At 35.9% G+C, this 20,452-nt stretch overlaps 1 protein-coding gene and 1 long non-coding RNA gene across 2 annotated transcripts; one reads left to right on the forward strand and one right to left on the reverse strand.

The window, feature by feature from the left end:
• Positions 1-4,471: 4,471 nt before the first annotated feature.
• LOC133029952 (uncharacterized) lies at positions 4,472-6,623 on the reverse strand. The gene is made up of 2 exons (XR_009683879.1): positions 6,443-6,623; positions 4,472-5,722 (listed from the first exon to the last, which is right to left on the reverse strand). It is a non-coding gene; the product is annotated as an uncharacterized LOC133029952 (long non-coding RNA).
• A 1,937-nt stretch (positions 6,624-8,560) lies between these two features.
• LOC115700529 (protein rough sheath 2 homolog) lies at positions 8,561-10,473 on the forward strand. The gene has a single exon (XM_030628077.2). The coding sequence runs from the start codon at positions 9,119-9,121 to the stop codon at positions 10,301-10,303; it is 1,185 nt and encodes a 394-aa protein (XP_030483937.2). The 5' UTR covers positions 8,561-9,118; the 3' UTR covers positions 10,304-10,473.
• The last annotated feature ends 9,979 nt before the right edge of the window (positions 10,474-20,452 follow it).

The raw sequence follows: 20,452 nt of genomic DNA on the forward strand, positions 1-20,452 counted from the left end.
TTGTAATTATTTAAAGAAAATTTGACAAATTATAATAAAAAATTACACAAATTTTATAACTATACTACCATTTTATAATTTTTTTAAACATTCTTTTAATTCTTTTTCATTCCAAACATACCCTTCTTCTAAACTAAAAAAAACTCTCTCTCTCTCTCACCTCAGCCACGACCTCAGACCTCAGGCCAAACGTTTATTTCTCCACCACGACCTCTGACCTCAAGCCGAACCTCCCACACACTCAACCAACCTCCACATTCATTTTTCTCACACAAAATCAATGAATAAGTACTTTATATGGAACATGTTGTTGGTTTTTGTTATATTTAGTGTAAGTTATATGGATCTGTACATTCTTGGTTGTATTTTGTCCACTTTGTGTCCTGATTTGAAAGTAGACTATGATATGTTTTCTGTATTTTTTTTTCTTCTGTGTTTTCCATTTTTTAGCGACGTTTAAACAATAATTGTCAATTTTTTTGGGATTCTATCTAAAGTTAGAGGTTAGGGATGAATCCATGCGACATTTGAACGATGCTATTGCGATTTTGTGCAATTTATGGGTCATTTTTGTGCAATATTTGGGTGGATTTTTACTTGTTGTGTTTTTTGTGCGATATCATTACTTTCTTGTGTGATTATTGTGCGATATTGTTTACTTGTTGTTTGTAATTTTTTGGACAGATTTAACTGTATTTGTGCCTATACTATATGATGGTGTTTGGGTTGTGGAGGGTTTCAACTGGATATTCAATTCTGCAACAAGTAAGACAATGATATTTGACATTAACATTACACTGGAAAAGGTGTGTGAAGGCCATAGCAATATCTTCCCATTTCCATTCTGGAAGATTTAGTAGCTGCAACAAACCTGCAGACCTTTGGTGTTCAACCTTCACTTGCTGACAATTAAACACTTTGCAACATATTCAACTATATCATTTTTCATTCCAGGCCACCAAAACATGGCCTTAAGATCTTGGTACATCTTCATTGTTCCAGGATGAACTGAGTAAGGAGTCGTATAAGACTCATTTAGAATTTCTCTTTTAATGTCATCATCCATAGGCACACAAATACAATTCATAAACCGTAACATTCCCGTGTCATACACTGTAAAGTCACTAGTCTTTTTAGCCAAAACCTGCCTTGGGATTTCACTAACTCTGGATCTTGTAGTTGTGCTTCTTTGATTCGTTCTAAAAGAGTAGATTGCAGGGTAATGTTAGCCCATTGCCCCACAACGAACTCAATCTTAGTTCGGGTCATCTCATCTACTACTTGCTTGGAGAATCATATGACTCTGTCCTTTCCTACTCAGGGCATCAACTACAAAGTTGGCCTTCCCAAGATGATAAAGAATCTCAAAGTCGTAATCCTTTACTAGTTTTAGCTAATGCCTTTGTCTCATATTTAGGTCTTTCTAGGTAAAGAAGTATTTCAGACTTTTATTATCAGTGTATATCTCATATTTCTCGCCATATAAGTGATGCCGCCAAATTTTTAGCGCAAATACTACTACTGTGAGTTCTAGATCGTGAGCAGGGTACCTCTGCTCGTACTCTTTTAACTGTCGAGAAGCATAAGCTATTACCATTCCAGTTTGCATAAGAACACAGCCCAGACCCTGTCTCAAGGCAACACAATAAACAACAAACTTTTTCTTATTTGAAGGAAGAGTTAATACTGAAGCGGTAATCAAGTGCTGCTTTAACTCCTAAAAACTTTTCTCACACTAATCAGTCCAAACAAACTTCAAATTCTTTTGGGTCATTCCATTAGGGGTGCTTCAATTTTCAAGAAACCCTCAACAAACCAACGATAATAACTATCTAAACCCAAAAAGCTTCTAACTTCAGTAGCCGATTTTAGTGTTGGCCAATCCTGAACAACTTCGATCTTGGCCGAATCAACCATGATCCCATCTTTATCCACTATGTGCCCTAGGGAAGAAACACGTGATAGCCATAACTCACACTTTTTAAATTTAGGATACAGCTTGTGATCTCGTAACATTTACAATACTGATTTGAGATGTAGTTCATGTTCTTCTTTTCACTCAGAATAGACCAAAATATCATCAATAAACACTATCACTCACTTGTCCAGGTAATTCTTGAATACCCGATTCATAAGATCCATAAATGTCGCTGGGGCATTGGTGAGTCCGAAAGACATCACTAGAAAGTCATAATGTCCATACCGAGTACGAAATACAGTCTTCGGGATATCCTCTTCCCAAATCTCCAGTTGATTGTAACCTGAGCGAAGGTCAATCTTTGAAAAGACTATCTTACCCTTTAGTTGACCAAATATGTCATCCATTCGGGGTAGAGGATACTTGTTCTTAATACATAGCTTGTTCAATTCTCGATAGTCGATACACGTCCGCAACGACCCATCTTTCTTTTTCACGAACAACACTAGAGCACCCCAGGGAGAATAACTCGATCTTATGAATTCCAAGTTAAGTAACTCTTGGAGTTGGATCTTTAATTCTTTCAATTCTACTGGAGCCATTTGATACGGTGCCTTCGATACTGGTTCTGCCCCCGAAACTAATTCTATCAAAAATTCAATTTCACAGGAAGGTGGTAATCCAAGTAAATCCTCAGGAATTCGTACACCAATCTCATATTTTCAGGTCCATATGACACAGATTGGCTAGTATCCACCATAATGACTAAGAATCCTAGGCAATATTTGCGCATCAGATCTTAGCTTTTAAGAGTGTTATAATTTTAGGTATGCGCGATCCTTGTACTTTACCCACAAACACTGTCGGGTTAGCACTGTAAGGCTCAAACACTACCATCTTCCGCTTGCAGTCGATCGTTGCCCCATACTTAGACAAGAAATCCATTCCCAGGATTATGTCAAAATCTGACAATTATAACTCAATTAGATCGGCGGCCAACTCATAACCGTCAACCCAAAAAGACAAAGATTGAATCCACCGAGTGGATACTATTAGGTCTCCCGAAGGTAATAGGGTACAAAACCTTGAAGCATATACATTACATGGTTTATGAAAACCTTCAATTACTCTACTCGACACATAAGAGTGAGTAGCTCCCGAATCAAATAACACGGAATAAGAACAACCGTTATGGATTACTGAACTGTCACCACAGACGGACTAGCATTAACATAAGCCTGAGTCATAGTAAATAGACGCCCCGAGTTCTGGTTGGTGTTCTTCTTTGGCTCTTCTTTTTCTTAGCCTATGGACAATCTCTGATAAAGTGGCCCACCATGCCACATTGAAAGCAAGTCTTGGCCCGACACTCACCCTGATGGTGCTTCTTACATTTGGGACACTTCAGATATGATTAGAATGTGCACCTGCGGCCTTGACGGCCACTTTTCTTTCCCCAAAACTTTCTATTACCCCTTACTGATATTACCACTTATAAGAGGATTCGATGTCGTGGCGACATCCTTTGCAGTCTGCTCTTTAATCACATGTTTCTCAGCCTTCTTGACAATCAAGGTTAATTCGACCACTTTCTTATATAAAGTGTCGTGAGCAGTGGTAATCTTCAAGTCCCGACTCATTGTGGCATTCAGTCCTCTCACATATTTATGTTTTCGGGTGAAATCTGTTGGCACTAGATCACCAATAAATTTAGATAGCTGATAAAACCTTTAAGTGTACTCGGCCATAATCATTTTTCCTTGAGTCATTTTCACAAAGTCTTCCATATGTGAAGTCCGCAGAGCGATGTTATAATATTTTTCCTCAAACAGACTCTTAAACTCATCCCAAGTCATCGTGCTTATAACATCTCGAGTCTGCCCCACAATGTCGCACCAGACGCGGGCATGATCTTGTAACATGAAAGCAGCACAATTCACTCTCCCTGTTCCCGTCACCCCCATATTATCTAGGATGCAGGTGATAGTACTCATCCATTGTTCAGCTTTAATTATATCAGTACCTCCCAGAAACGTTAGAGGTTGCAGCTTTACAAAGCGCTCAAATATTGAATCTCTGTGCGGCAGTATGAATCCCTGGTTACCCACCACTGGCACTGGATCTAGTGGTAACACTTGTTCTGCAGGAGCTGTCGGTGCCGGTTGCCTCAACTGACACAATACATATTCTTTACGAAGTATTATACTTCACATTTCTTGAAACATCTGCTGCCAATCAGTAGGCGGTTAGCATTGCCAACCCTCGTGTTATCCCCTGGATTCGGTGGAGGCCTAGGCGGTGCCGATGGATTGGTTTGGTATACACTAGGCTCTACTTGCTCACCTAGTGGTCTAGATAATTGTGGAGGGTCCATTTCCACAAATAACCTTGTAATAAACAACCCCAGCGAGTTAGGCACCAATACCACACTTACGCACTTATTGCCTTAAACCCTAACTCGACTATTTCATTTCATATAAAATAAATATTTATCAATTTAATATACTAAACATGGCTTTCATATCACAAATATATTAGATGCCCACATACTGCTTAAAATAGAAAGCGGTAAATAAATAATCACATAAGTAGTTAAGTATTTACTCTCAACACTTATTGCACCACGAGTCGAGCTTGTCTTTGACGATGATTGTACATGTTCAGCCAGTCTACAGGAGGTTAAAAAACCTTGGCACTCTAATACTAAAGTGTAAAGCCCTAAAATTAGGCACGTTACACCAATCAATAATAAACCCTAATCCCACTAAACTGTGATTACTAAAGAGATAAGAGCGGGAAAATTTAAACTTTATTTGCAAATGAATGAAAATAAAACCTGCAATAACTTTTAACTTAGAAAACAAACCAAAAGATAACAAGTTTTGGGATCGCACAAAACTTTTCACAAAATATTACAAGTTGTTTCATTTGCCGACCTAAGCGGCAAAATCTGAGATTACAAAATACAATCCCTAGTAGACCCAACTCGCTTGGTCTAGTGTGGCCCGAACATGTACAAGCACCGCCAAGCTCTCGAACTCATGGTTGATTACAAACAAATTAACCCTTTCGTGTACAGTAGAGCACCCGTGAGCCAAGCCGAGTAAAAAAATATAAATATCAATAAACGTAATTAACATTTCAAATATATAATAATGCCATTACACTTATTGCCTATTTGACATAAACCTGCGTATTACGCTCACACACCTATTTATGTCTATGTGGCATAAACCCGCGTGTTACACTCACACGTCTAATTACATTAAGGCCTTAGAACAGTTTATCTCTATTCTAATTACTGAGTCCAACCAAATTATGTCTTGAATGCATAATCCATACAATCAATATATATAAAACATGTCATAGGATTTAAAATCATATAATCACTAGGGTAATAACCCTAGGCCATATAACCACTCACTTTAGGGCAATGACCCTAATCCCAATTTCCAATTAATCACAACTATAATCAGGGCCGACCCTGAGCATAGGCGGGCTAGGCTTGTGCCTAGGGCCCACCTAGCTCAGGGGCCCAAAAATTTTTTTTCCCTTTTAAAATTACACATTTTTTTTTATCAATTTTGAAAAATACAACATTTTTTCCTATATGAGGGCCCAAAAATATTTTTTTTTCTATGGTCCACTAAATTTCAGGGCCCGCCCTGACTATAATATCAATCACGAGCACCACCATGCTTAACTCTACGTACTAACTACTGTCTTACCTGGTATCCCAAGTATGTGGAGATTCCAAATCCCCTAGTGTTCTTGAGCAAACGTCGGTAGTCCTAGTCACACATTCTCAAGATTTCACAAATAGGATTAATTCCAAGATTCACTTTCAATAATCACGTAATTAGAATTCCATTTAAAAATTAACATATAGAGCTCGAAACGAGCTTTCTAACGATATATAAAATGTCCAAAACGGAGTCCCAAATCAAAAGTTATGGCCAAAATAAAATCAGAAAAATAGGATGGTTCTCTGCTAGGTTTTGGACGCGGCCACTGGGTTCAAAAAACTAAGAAAACGAGTTTTTGAAGTCTAAAAATGCCAACTTTTCCATATTTTCGAATCTCAACCAAAATATACCCAAAACTCAAACAAAACCATTCATAAACTCAAATTTTAAATCAAGACAAACCAAACTAACTTTGGTAACAATTTTGAGCATCAAACCAAGCTCAAACAACACTAAAGATACACAAATTGGACATGCCATATAGCTTCACTATAATCAAGCTTAAATTCCAATCTTCAAAATATTCAAACCAATAATATTTGCCTAGAAAATCAGAGTCAAAACCTAAAAATTAAACCCCACTACTTAGCCCTAAAATCCCCCAAAACATACTAAATGCAATTCTCATACTTCCAATAATTTAAACACACAAAACTCATCAAGATATCACTTCAAATCTTCAATATGCATCAATAATTTATAAGAACATCAAGAACACATTCAATGAGCATTCACTAACAGTATTTAACATTATCAATGAGGAATTAGAAAGCTTTACCACAATTCTCAAGCTCCGAGTACAGCAATCACCCAAGATTAATCAAGCTTTCCTTCCAATTTTAATGAAAAAACAACAAGAGATGTGAGGGAGAGGGAGAGGGGTCGGCTAAGAGAGGCTGAATCCAAGAAATGGGTTTTCTCAATTAACAAAAATCCAATTTTTCTTTTTCTTTGAAAATACAAAACATGGTCAAATGTCCAAAATACGCTTATAGCCAAATATAACCATATACACATAACTAAGGGCAAGGTTGTCATTTCATCACACATACAAATCATGTAAATTATATTTTTCCATTTATCATATAAATGCCATAAATAAATTCCAAAAATATATTTTGGGTCCCGAACTCGGTTCGAACCAAAATACCCAGTTGTGACTATACCGCGTCGACTTGTCAAAAAACACCTACAGGTCAAAATTACGATTTTACCCTTCTCGGTTTAAAATTACGAAAAATGCTCTTGACTCACTAACGAGGTCTTAACATGTCATTTCTTAGTATAGCTCATATATATTAAATTATATAATAATACAATTTCCACATTAATACACATTTACCTAATTAGAGTTTGCTAATCCGACTCTTAATCATTGGGTTAAGAGTTTGCTAATTCGACTCTTAAGGTATTACAAGGTGAGTATCTTAAACAAGACACATGTAACACCCGAATTTTAATCATTGGGTTTAGACAAAAATATGTAGTACCAATTACTTTTAATTCTCCTATTAATAAATTTAAAACAGAATTTCTACCACAAAAATTATAATTTTACTAATATTAGATTTATGGTGCTAAACAAAATTATAAAATTTATGCCGATTACAAATTTAAAATTTTAAATCTTTATGCCACCATTATCCATGTACAATTTGTGATAGTAAAGAAAAATTTTATTTATGTATATATTACAAATTTGTGTAATTTTGTTTTCATTTGTCCAATTTAACCTTTAAATGAATGAGGTTCATTTTTTTTTTTAAGATAAAGCTCTTTTTTATATATTTCTTTTAGGGCCATTAGATTGAGTTTGATGGGCACTATCTTACTTCATGCCTTGAATTTATGAAAGTATGGCAATGTGATGGTTAATTTATGGATCTTTTTTATTTATTTTTTGAAAGGGTCAATTTATGGATGTTGTATTTATTTATTCTCTTTTATTTTATAAGTTTCTTTTTCATTTAAGAAGAAAAAATAGACAATTAGTTACATGGGCAACAGTGTTTCACACCAGGAAAAAAAAACTAAATTCAATCTGTATAGATTGGGGAGAAGATGGAGATTGGGTTAGATGCTGCCTTTATAAATAAAAAAAATGTATAGAATAGAAAATAATCAAAAATTAAAAAGATGTTAAGGGAAAGGGATCTTTATTCTTTACTGTCCCTAAAGGAGGCTATAGTCCTTGTGACATGTTTAGGCTTAAGCTATTTGGTTGGCACACATAAACAGGGCAGCCCTATGTGTATGTGATAAGGGAGAGTGCAGCAAAAAGACAAATTAGCCCCCACACACAGATCCGAGAAATGCGTTGATGCGTCTTGCGTTTTGCTTCTGTACAAATGTACAATTCAAAAATGAGCTATGAGCTGTGGCCCCAAACTATTCAAACAATCATACCAAATTCCACCACTATATATATAACTTTTTTTTTTAATATTATATATTATATAACAATAGAAGAAAAATAAAAATTAAGAAAACCCTTTTGCTACTTTCTTACTCATTTTTGTTTCATCCTTAAAATAAGTGGAAGGAGGCCAAATATAGTGGTTAAAAACCCTACGATTTTGCTAATATCCAAAAGACAAATAACCCAAAAAATGAGAAGAGGAAGTAAAGATAACCAAAGGTCCGAGAGTAGTCCGTACATATTACATTCCTAATTAACATGCACACATAGTTTTAGCTCTAAGTTTAATACAATACTCCCTTTTTGAAGGGCACATTTCCCCATCATATGCTTTTTCCCTCACTGAAAAATCCCTAGCAGGACTATACTCCATATCTCCTTTATTTTATTTTATTTTTTCTTTTCCTTTTTTCTTTTGGCATCTTTCAATGTCTACATGCAGTAATAAGTGAGCAGAAATAAAAAAAATACCACCAAATAATAAAAGGAGGGGAAAAGAGGCTCAAAGGTCCAGTCTTGTCCACCCCATATCTGACTCAATCTGCCACTCCAAACCCCACAAACACCACACCACTCTCTTCTATCTCTCACTCTCTTCAACGTTCAGTCTCTCACTGTAACAAAAACAAAACTAATGATAAATCCCATCCCTACCCCTATTAATTTTACAATATACACCCCTTGAAATAAAACATTATTGCACATTCACTCCCTTGATTTTTTTACCTATTCTTTTCATAAATTTCCCTCTACACGCTACTCGCACCGCGTGTCCACCTAAAGCCACTTCTTATAAAAACACCCCCAAAACATCCCATTCTCCCCTCGCCCCATAAATACATAATATATATGTTATATATAAAGATTATAAGTCTTCAAAATTATTAATGTCTATCAATTTCTTATCTCTGTGAATGTGACCATTTTATTATTATTATTATTATCATTATCATGGACGATGATGTTGTTGTTGAGTATCATCAGCCACAACACCCATAATAAGAAGAAGATTTCAAGTGCGAAAATGGTGATGAAATGAAGGAGCGTCAGCGTTGGCAACCGGAAGAAGACTCACTCCTTCGAGCTTACGTTAAGCAATATGGCCCCAAAGACTGGAATCTCATCTCCCAGCGCATGGGAAAGCCACTCCAACGCGACCCAAAATCTTGCCTCGAGCGCTGGAAAAACTACCTAAAGCCCGGTCTCAAGAAAGGCTCTCTAACCCCAGAAGAACAGTCTCTCGTCATTTCTCTTCAGGCTAAGTACGGCAACAAGTGGAAGAAGATCGCCGCCGAGGTCCCAGGCCGTACGGCCAAGAGACTCGGAAAGTGGTGGGAGGTCTTTAAGGAAAAGCAGCTCAAGCAGTTGAATAAGAACAACAAATCTTCATCATCATCTTCTTCCCTGCTGATCAGTGCTACGAATAGCTTGCAATCCCATCATCATCAGTTATACCCAGAAGGTAATATTCCCATAACTGGAGTTGGATCGCCGGAAAACGCTGCCCAGGGACCATACGACCACATTCTGGAGACTTTCGCCGAGAAATACGTACAGCCCAAGCTGTATGCAGCCGCCGCTACCGGCTGCGTCAGCCCAGCTTTCATGCCTAACATGGTGGTGACCGATCCGGATCCGGTTTTATCACTCGGGTCGGTGAATTCTACCGTCCCGGCCGTGGTTCCGCCGTGGATGAACTCGTCTTCTGCGGCAGCGACGTCGTCTCTTTCATCCTGCACTTCTTCGACACCGTCTCCTTCGGTGAGTCTCTCACTGTCGCCGTCCGAACCCGTTATTGACCCGGAAATGAACCGGTTGGTTCCAGTTCAGCAACTGGGTAGTCTGGTTCAGTACTGTAAGGAGGTGGAGGAAGGTCGGTTGAGCTGGCTGCATCACAAGAAAGAGGCCACGTGGCGTTTGAGCCGGCTGCAGCAACAGCTGGAGTCAGAGAAAGCGAGGAAGAGGAGAGAGAAAATAGAGGAAACGGAAGCCAAGATAAGGAGCTTGAGAGAGGAAGAGATGGCGTCACTGAGTCGAATTGAGAACGAGTACAGAGACCAACTCAGTGAATTGCAGAGAGAAGCGGAGAGTAAAGAGGCGAAACTGGTCGAAGCTTGGTGCGGTAAGCACGCGAGGCTTGCCAAGCTCGTTGACCAGATTGGGGTCCACGCTGCTGGAGTTTCTTCTCTTCGCCTCAACACTAGTACTCGTCCAAATTAGTTTTCTTATTATTTTTTTGTTTTTCTTTCTTTAATTTGTATTGAAAAATATATATTTAATGGCGGGCTCAAGTGATCGTGATTGAACTACTAACCCCACATCACCCAATATGCATGAAAATATTCAGAATCAATTTTGCTTTATATGGTTAATTTATATTACATGATAAAGATGATGATGATCACGTTCATTTAATTTTGACAGTTTTAGATTTTGAGAATTTAGTGTATTGTTTTTGTAGTGGATCATGTTTGTTCCAAGAGAAAAAGAAGTAATTATATAAAAGAGAAAAGATAAAGAGGGGTTTGAATGATTAGACGTTGATATTGCTGAGGGTAAAGGGAACAAAGTTAGTAAGGGATGATGAAAGAGAACAGAGAGCTTTTTGATGTACTGTCTAATCTGCTGCTGTTGTTGTTGTTGTTTACATTTTTGTTAGCGAAAAAGCGGTGTGAAGTGAAGGGACTAGGGAGACTCAACAGAGATACCACACCCTTTTCGTCACCCTATACTAACCCCTTTCACCCCCCCCATTTAATGTTAATGCAATTCTTTTAAAAATTCCCCATAAACACTTCTTTTGATGCATGGGGCGCGCTCTCTCTAGTCTGTCTTCCTTTCTAGGGTTTTTACTGTACTTCTCTCTCTCATCTATTATATTGTTCTCAGATTTATTATGTGAGAATTTATTGAAGTTTTAATGTGCCTATGTATATCATATGATGTATAAGTTAGTATTGAATAAATATCATCATTCATGCATATATAAGTAAAGGTCACAATATATAATATCTACGTATTCATATATAAAACCTATGGTATGATATGAAAATAAAACTAATTATTTTTTTTTTACGTAGATTATTTCTTAAAGGAGTTCTAAAAATAAAAATAAAAAATTGATGAGAAAGAGAGAGAAAGAGGTAGGGAAATCAGTGAAGAAGGGGGGATTGAGTGAGATAAGGAGATAGATGCATGCTACGTACAGATGCTGTCCTACATAACAATTTACATACACTAGGCTACTGGGTAGACCGGGAGTCCTCCCTAGCTATGTGACAATGACAATTCAATTCTTCATTTATTATTTTATTTATTTATTTATTCAAGAGAATTTTTTCTATAAATAATCATATATTTTTATCTTTTCTTTTAGTATTTTAAATTGGGAAAAAGAAACACAATTTTTGGTTATGGCTATTGTGGATGAGCAGAGAAAAGAATGGGTGGACTTCCTTTTAAACAGTCCAGCAACTATCGCTATGCTAGGGTTTCTTGTGCCTTTGGCGTCATTTGTCGTCATTGTTGTCGCCGTTCATCGACATTTATTTCCTTCCTAGGCATTTCCCCCTGGTGGCGGTAGCATCTGAAAAGTTCTAACGGTTGCTTCAACAGTGTCTCATGACGAGATTTCCCCTTTTGCCATTAAACTCTTCGCCAAGCAGATAAGCCTCAAATCACCATTAACTTCCTACAATATGTCTATTCAGTGTTTAATTTCAGCAATTGCTTTCCTTATATAGTTAATCCTCCACCCAATTTTTTATTCTCCCTTTCTCTTATGTAGATCATGGCGAGATTTTTCCTTTTGTTATAAGTCTCGCCGCCAAGCAGATAAGTCTCAAATCACCATTACCTTCCTGCTATATGTCTATTCAGTGTTTAATTTCTGTAATTGGTTTCCTTCTACAGTTAATCCTCCACCCAAATTTTTATTCCCCCTTTCTCTTATTCGAATCTGTCCATTTTTAGCATTCACTTCTTCTTATCCCCCTGCACCTCCTTGGGTCATCATCAAACCTACTAGTATAGCTTGCCTTCTCCTCTCTCTAGGTTTTATTGAAACTGAAATAGGATAACCGTAGACCATATAGTGTACATGATTGCTTACTCTGACATGAGGAGCTTCTTCTTCAATGCTAGGCGATGTCTTCTTCCTTTACTCGAGCTTATTCACTCCTATTTAACAAGCTTATATGTATTCAGGTTTCATCCATTCATTTTCTTTTCTTGCTTTGACCTTTCACTATCACATTGTTTTTTTTTCTCTTTGTCTCTTCTTACATTCTCTTTCCTGTCTCATCTGTCACTGTCTTACCTTCTTCTCATTCCATGAACGACCTCTCTAATACCTTGCAAGATGCATTAAACCTTACAGAAATGGAAACTCAAATTCATTCCTTATCTGACCAGCCTGAGGAAGCCTCTGAGGAATCTCAGGAGGAGCCTTATGCCTTTCTTGCTATCAAACTTCTCATTAATTTCCATTTCAATATCGATGCTTTCAAACAACGCCTTCACCAAATGTGGCTTGAATGTTTTTCCATTAACATTATGGAAAAAACTCCAAACTTTTACACTATTTAATTAATTTGGTTGTTTTGGTGATCAAAGGCGCGTCTTGATTGGCCAACTGTGGCACTTTAACTACAAACTTATTGTCATGACTCCTCTCGAAGCAGGTTCCATTGTCACTGCAATCTGCAGGCATGTTAAGCTCTACCCTCTTTTGGATCCAAGTCTATGGGATTCTATTTTTTCATCGCTCTAAGGCGCTAGCCCACAAACTTTGGGTCATTTTGGGTCAGTTCATTGAAGTTGACACTGCTTCTTTGAAGGAATGTTGGGGTCCTTACCTTTGGGTCCGAATTGAACTTGATGTCACTCAACCACTTCTAAAAGGTCTTTGCTTTCAATTCCAAGGTATGTCATCTTTTGTCTGGCTTGAGTTTTGCTTCGAAATGTAATATCTCAGAAACTTAATTATGAATAATTTGAGTTTATTATATATTATGGGATTAATTAGGTAGTAATGAGTATGATTATGATCTTACTAACCTAATTTAGCATAAATTATAAATTTTACCATAAGTGGATAAATAAGCGTAATTTATTAATTATAGAGATTTATTTGGAATATGTAGATATAATGTAAACTATTTGTGAAATAAAAATATTTTCAGATTCAGCAATCTTGGAGACCCAATCGATAATCAAAAATGTCACAACGAATTTAGTTAGTAATATTGATGAGATTATTAAGATAAGTTGATTATAAAATTACTGGAGTATTTTAAGACACTCAGAGTTAACCAAATACCTTAGGATTAAAGATTTCTTATTAACTAAAAAATGATAAAATTATCTTTTTTTTTATTATTATTTTATCATTATCTTATTATTATTATTATTATTATTATTATTATTATTTATCTAATTATATATATGTTAAACTTAAAAACTTAAAAACAAACCCTCATAAGCTTTCTCTCGTACGAACCAAACCCTCACTACCAAACAATTAATTCTTTTTTTTTTTCAATCCAAAAACTAGCCCTTTAATCTGCTAATAACATCTAGAGGTGAATCAAGAAGATTGGAAGCTTAAGGTAAGGGTTAGTTTATGATTTTATGGAAAAATTAATGTTTTAAAAGTTAAATTTGTATTTTGGAGCTGTTGTGGAGTTTGTGAGCTTATGATTTTTTTTTTGGGATGATATGAGATTAGTTTTGATGCTTTTGTGATGATTTTACACTATTTTGAGTTAGAAATCAAGTTTGAGCTTTAAACGCTTAAAACTTGAGCTTTAATGGCATTTTTTATTTAAGAGCTTAATTTCGATTTCTATTACGTAGAGATTGTTGTATGGATGTTGCTTAGTTGTTCTATGAAGTTTGGAATCAATTGATTAGGTTTCGGTGGGGTTTTGAGGAGTTGAAGCTTGAGATTTTTCGTTCCTGCAAAAAATAGTAGACCATTTTTAAAGCTGAATAAAACGGTCTGCCTTTTTTAGTATTTTTGGAGAGATCAAAAATTGTATTTTGGCCATAAAAATTCAACATGACTCTCGCGTATAAGAATCATCACTGGGGTTACGATACGTCATCAACCCTCCTTCCCGTAATGGAAGGATTGCTTGATGTCTGTTCTACTCCCCGTGATGCTTTCCATTTAATTTTATTAAGCGAAGTCTAAACTTGAATTTTTATGCAACTTCAGCCTTCCTTTCCAGAAGCCGAAGCTTGCTTCATAAAAATTCAACATGACTCTCGCGCACCCAATAGTATTTTGCCCTTCGTCATCAGCAAGCAAGGTCAATGTCTGAATTCTTTGTGCTCCTTTAGCCTTTCCAGTGAAAGCCAAAAGATTGGCCATCAAAGGACTTTACATGATCTTTAGACCTCAGCGTAAAAAGGAATTGCCCACACGGGGATACAGGCCCAACTTTCCCTTCGGGAAACTAAGAGCCTCCTGCGCCACAAGAAGCCCTGTGATTTCCCTTATGAGGTTTATGTCACAAAGGGACAATTTGGGACCTATCATATAATCGTGTTTTCCACAAAAAACCTAAGGCCTCCTCTCACGAAAGCGTGGAAATTGTCGTATGCTTTCAAGGAACTTCCTAGAAGAGCAGTATGCTTCCTTAAGTTAGACAAGGCCACACTCAACTCTACTCCTCAAAAACTAGTAGAGGATACAAGTTAGGCTACTCCAAGCAAATGACCAAGAATTTGAGTCAAAATTCCCAGCCACGCCACGCTATCCTGCAGAGAATGTGTGTCCTTGTGTACTAAGATAAATAATCCAACGGCTAGGGATAAGAAAAATTCAAATAGGAATGGCCCTGAAGTGACACGCCTCCAAAGACCAGCTTGTACAACTAGTACAATCTAACACCCATAAAAGCCACATGGGAAGTATGCCACCTACCAATCCAATGATGGGATTTCATCCTTACGAAGATCCACCCAAGACAGCTCATGCGATGAAGTTGGCATATAAATACCTTAGAAGAAGCACAAATGAGGGATCTTTTTTTTTTCGGACTTTACCTTTGGATTAAAGACTTACTCTTCGCCATTCTAAGCAATCACATTTCTGTAACCCTATTATTAATTCCAGAATATTTCTACTAAGCTTCCTCTTCTTCAAGAGGAACACAGTGGAATAGGAGAAATGTAATGTCCCCGCTTCAAGCCTTCATTGGGCTAGAAGCGGGGACGTTATAATCTTGGGAAGTTTTTCCAAGGAGTGTGTGAGTGAGGACAAAGCACACTGAAAACATTCGTGTTGGTCTGTAGGGTTAGTCGTCATTCCATGAAGCAGTCATAGTGACGTACTCGTGTATAAGAGTTATCATTCCGTGGGTGTAAGGGCCCAATGGAGGCTTGAAATGGGGACGCTACAAAATGGTATCAAAGCCTTGACCCAGCCGAAAGTGTGGTTGATGAGGACATCGAATCCTGTAAGGGGGAGTGAGTGTGACACAATCAATAGTCCCGTGATCCGTAAGGGGAAATACCGGGTAAGTTGTGTAATCCTACTTTTTCTAGGGAAGGTCAAGTGTGATGATTCTAATTGTGTAGGTATGGGACTACACAGTTGAAGAGGGTCCAATGGAGGCTTGAAATTGAAATGTTACAAGAAAAGTCCATTGTATTTGTATTTGTATAAACAGCCACCGACCGATGAGCCTAATAAAATAGACTCGTGGACTAAGAATATTTAACGCCTTAACCACGTAAAACTTTCTCGCTTGTTATTTCAATATTTATGCCTTCATTACTTTCTTAAGCTCTAAAAATATTTGGTTGCCAAAAAACTAGGTAAACAATGGGCACCCATCTCCACGTAAACCCAGCTCCAGGCATCAAAACCTCCTTCAACACATTGGCTCAATTTCTCTCCTAAGACAGAAAACCTGCTCTAGAATAGTCCTAGAACACTCTCAAGTCCTCTCAATGTCTCGTACTTACGGAGGTTATCATAAGTCTAAAATTTGTTTTTGTATTGATCAATCTCCCATAGAGAACATTAATTTTGGAGTAGGGGCTTGCTCCACCACCACATCTTCTTTGTTTGTTTCCACTACTCTTCGCTAAGCTCTCTTAGACATTATGGAAGCTAAAAGAACACCAAGTAGTTATTTACTTAGACCAACTAAGATAGTGAGGGTACATGGGAATCCTCTCCCCATAATTGCTTGGAGAGGCCCCCACTAAATTCACTATCTTAAAATAAAACCCTCAGGGAGCATTTGTTCTAGGTAGTAGAATCGGGAACACAAGAATAAAAGAAACATAGAAAGCTCATATACTATCTAGAACCATAAAGGTTCCAAACAAGGGAGTAAAAAATTTTGCCAGTACTTCAGTAGCAAAGTAGAATTTTTCTAGAACAGTACAACAAAAGAATTTAATTCCTGTTAATTCTTAAATCTGTTCAGAATATCCTAATCCTATCAAAAACAATTTCCTAGTCATTGGCCTAAAGTCATTATTCATAAACAACAAGCAAAATACACATATAATCCTTCTATCTAGACATGCCACATAGTTCAAGAAATTAAAAAGAAAGAAATTTACTTAGTGGTGAATTAGGCGATAACTTTGGGCTCGAGTAGAAATACAGCCTGGGAGAGCACACATTGACATCAAAAGGCAGTTCTATGGAAACTCTCTTAATTGGAGGAGCTTTGAGTCGATCAAACCTCTCAACAATGGCGTTGGCCTGGTCGATAAGGGAGTCGATTTCAAAACTAATATCCAGATTTGTAACTTCCCTTGGCGATGTAGTCAAGATCACTAGGGGTGGTTAGGAAGCTTTGATTCGAAGAAAAAGATGAATGCGTAAATCAATATCACGCTCCACAGTGATTCAATTTGTTTTTGATTCTGGTTCTTACTTTCGAAAGGTTTGGGTTTGAAATAAGAAATTTTGAAAACTTGGATAAAAATGCTAAAAGTTGGTATTAAGAAACATTTATACCCACAAGAAATAATCTGTGTAAAGCCAAGATCAAATATTAAATTTCATCTTCCAAAAATGCAAAATAGATCTAACATCTCGGAAACCCATCAGTCAAGCATTTAATACTGTATTTGGAACTAGGGAAGATTAAATGATGAAATTCCCCTCGAGACTCGCGTCAAAGTGAATAGTCGTCAATTTTTTTGCCTCTCTACACGCACTTTGTTAGCCGAACATATGCTTCATGAACCAATAAAATAATTCCACGTAGAACCTAAGGTTCGAGAAATGGAAAGATGTCTTCTATTCACAGAAAATATTTAGAATTTATAAAGGTTTCACCTTTAGCTTGAACCTGTCCACCTATACAGACTGAAGCAAGCCTTCGCAATCCATAACATTCCAGAAGCTTGAGGAGTAAATGTTACCTGTGTTTCCGGAAAGGGACACGTGGGTTCCAAATAGAAGTTAAGGTCCATTAGTGGGCTCAAACAACATGAACTAGGCCAAGCCCAACATCAACGTGGCCTTTTGGGAAAGAAATCATACTTCTTGCTCAAGCAAGTTTTCGTTAAGGTTAGTTATTATCCCGAAGGATCATAGCTTTGTGTAGGTAGAAGAACCCTCTAGTATGTGCCTAGAAGCTAGCTGTAGTTTCCTATTTACTATTTCATGCAAAATAAAGAAATCACTTTCCTAAGATCTTAGACAGAGAATAATATCAAGATAAAATAGAAAACTACATAATTTAAGATCAAGTAATTAATATTGCATTAATTATTCACAATTAATCAGTGAACATGGTAACAATAGATGTGACCGTGATTAACATGCCAAGTCAGCATACAGTCAGTGTCTCATAGGCTGAGCTTCACTTGATAAGCTCAAAGTAATGAATTATCTGTAAATATCCCATTAGAGGGAAATGGTAACTAAGTATAATATCTATACTCTATAACTACACACTGAATCCTTCATGCAAATGGTTGGATTTTCTTGGTTCACAAGTTCAAAAAAGAGAATAGAGAGATCATATTCATTGTAATGGCCCTTAGGCTTTTCTAGGCTATCTGATAATAATATTGACTCGTGGACTAAGACTCCTTAACACCCCAACCACGTAAAAACTCTCAGTATTCTTTTCATATTTGATTCTTTTAATCGTATTTTCTTATCTCTATTATAAATAATTCGTTTTCGAAAATCTCAGCACATACTATTCTATATATGAAGTCTTTTGAGAAGGTGCCCAAAAATAAAAGAGATTATTTCACAAATACACAAAAATAACAAAAAAAATTACAAAGTAGAGTTTCATAGAATTTTTAATATTTTTAAAATTTTTTTGATTTTATTTACAGAAAATACGGTTTTTTTTTATGTTGTACTCTAATTTGTTGTTGATTTTTTGTTATATGTATGTTATTTTTTGTTGTTGTTTTGATGTTATTCAAATATTATTTTCATGTTATTTTTATGTAATTTTCTTATTGTTTTCGTGTTGTTTCTATGAAAAACCGTAAATATATAAAAAGATGTCTTTAAACGTAAAAATATTGTAAGTTTTGTACAAAATCGTGAGGATTTTAACACAAAATAGACAATATCATATACTAATGTGAAATTTATAGTAAGATGGAGGCCCAACAAAGTGGAAGAGTGGAGCTAACACAACCTAACTATATATTAACTAACTCAAGACACCGAGCTACTAAGCAATAACATAGCTGACAATATACTGGTTTCAAAACTATTGTTACCACCTCTACATATAGTATTATCGAAATCACTTAATATATAAAATATGTATATAAACATAATTATATACTAAAAAAATAATCATTAAAGACCTAATCAAAATATGGTACGTATGAGCAGAGAAGAATGTTGAAAATCTGAAGTATAACATTTCTGTTTTCAGTAATATCATTTTAAGAATATAAAAGCTGGATCATTGAAGGCTTCAACATGTTTAACTTGGAGAATGAGACACATGATCATTTGTCTTTCGATTGCTGACATAGTCGACTGGTTGTGCAGAACCACAAGATTGGTGCTGATTTCTGGTATTCTGTAGTTTATCATTTTTGGGGGGCTCCGAATCATTCTTTTTGGAACAATTCGTTCCAATTAATGGTGCATTTTACTGTACATAATATTAAACATGCATGAAATTAGATTGTATTGTTATATGTAGGAGTCCTAATAAAAAAAAAGTTTTGTTGACTCTCTTTGGATTGAGAATATTTGTAGGCAATTTCTGAGCTAATTTCTCGGCTTGCTCTTTTCTTTGAGAACTTTTTCTGTACTGTTATTTGTAGGCAATCAATTTACTTTCATTTACCAAAATATAATTTTAATAATAATAATCTTTGTTCATCATTAATATTTTTTTTTTTTCATACAATTTTATTAGTATCTTTTTTTTTTTTTTTTAAAAAAATCAAATTTATAATTAGTACCTATACTACTTTTACTCATTTATATCATCTTCTTTTCATTTCTTATTCCAAGAAGCAAAGAAAAGAAAAGACAAATAACACCACATATATTATAGGCTCCCTAGAAAAACTAGGTGCACGTTCGTATAGTCATCAGAGAAGTGTTAATACACAATAATAATGGAGCACATGACATTAATATACATATATCACAACTGTCAACATTGAGTTTTATCTTATGTATTTATTACATGTGGCTATAGAGTTTGGTTGTATGGCTTTCATTTCTGTTCTTAGTATTTCATTAGAGAAATGCTAAACTAATGGTATCTAATACTCTCTTATATGTTAATATTCAATTAAGTATTGAGTCCCATATAATTTAGTATAATTACTTTTAAGAAGTATCGCTAACCAATAACAACGCGACATGTCAGAAAAGTGCTAAACACCACTGATACCTAATAGTCATTTCTAAGTTCTCTCCGCTAAAACCAATTACCATATCCATTAAAAGTGCTATATGTGATAACGTTAAGGTACTCACGTAGCTTTATATTAATTTAGGGTAAGCTTACAACTTATATTTTTATAAATTATTTATATATAATCTGGTTTGCTTGATATTGTAATTATGGCAGAGAGGTTTATTGTAGCCAGACAAAAAGAGTATTGTGTATTTATATATTATATTTATGAAGGTTGGACTATCAATTTCGACTTAAAAGCTTTGTGGACAAAGAGAGAGTTAAAATAGATAATAACTCTGTGGTGATCAGTTTATAATGGAACATTATCAATGGTACATAAATTGTTGGCAGTCAGTATATATTACTCAATTTGGTCCCCAAACATCAATAACAAATCCATTTCTAAATTATTTCGTTTCCTTTGCTTTCTAGTTCAATTATTTATTTACTTTATTTGTCAATGTTTTCAGTTAAATTGCCAGCTGAT

Source organism: Cannabis sativa, chromosome 8 (genome assembly GCF_029168945.1).
Source record: "Cannabis sativa cultivar Pink pepper isolate KNU-18-1 chromosome 8, ASM2916894v1, whole genome shotgun sequence".
In the NCBI taxonomy this organism is placed as follows: Eukaryota; Viridiplantae; Streptophyta; class Magnoliopsida; order Rosales; family Cannabaceae; genus Cannabis; species Cannabis sativa.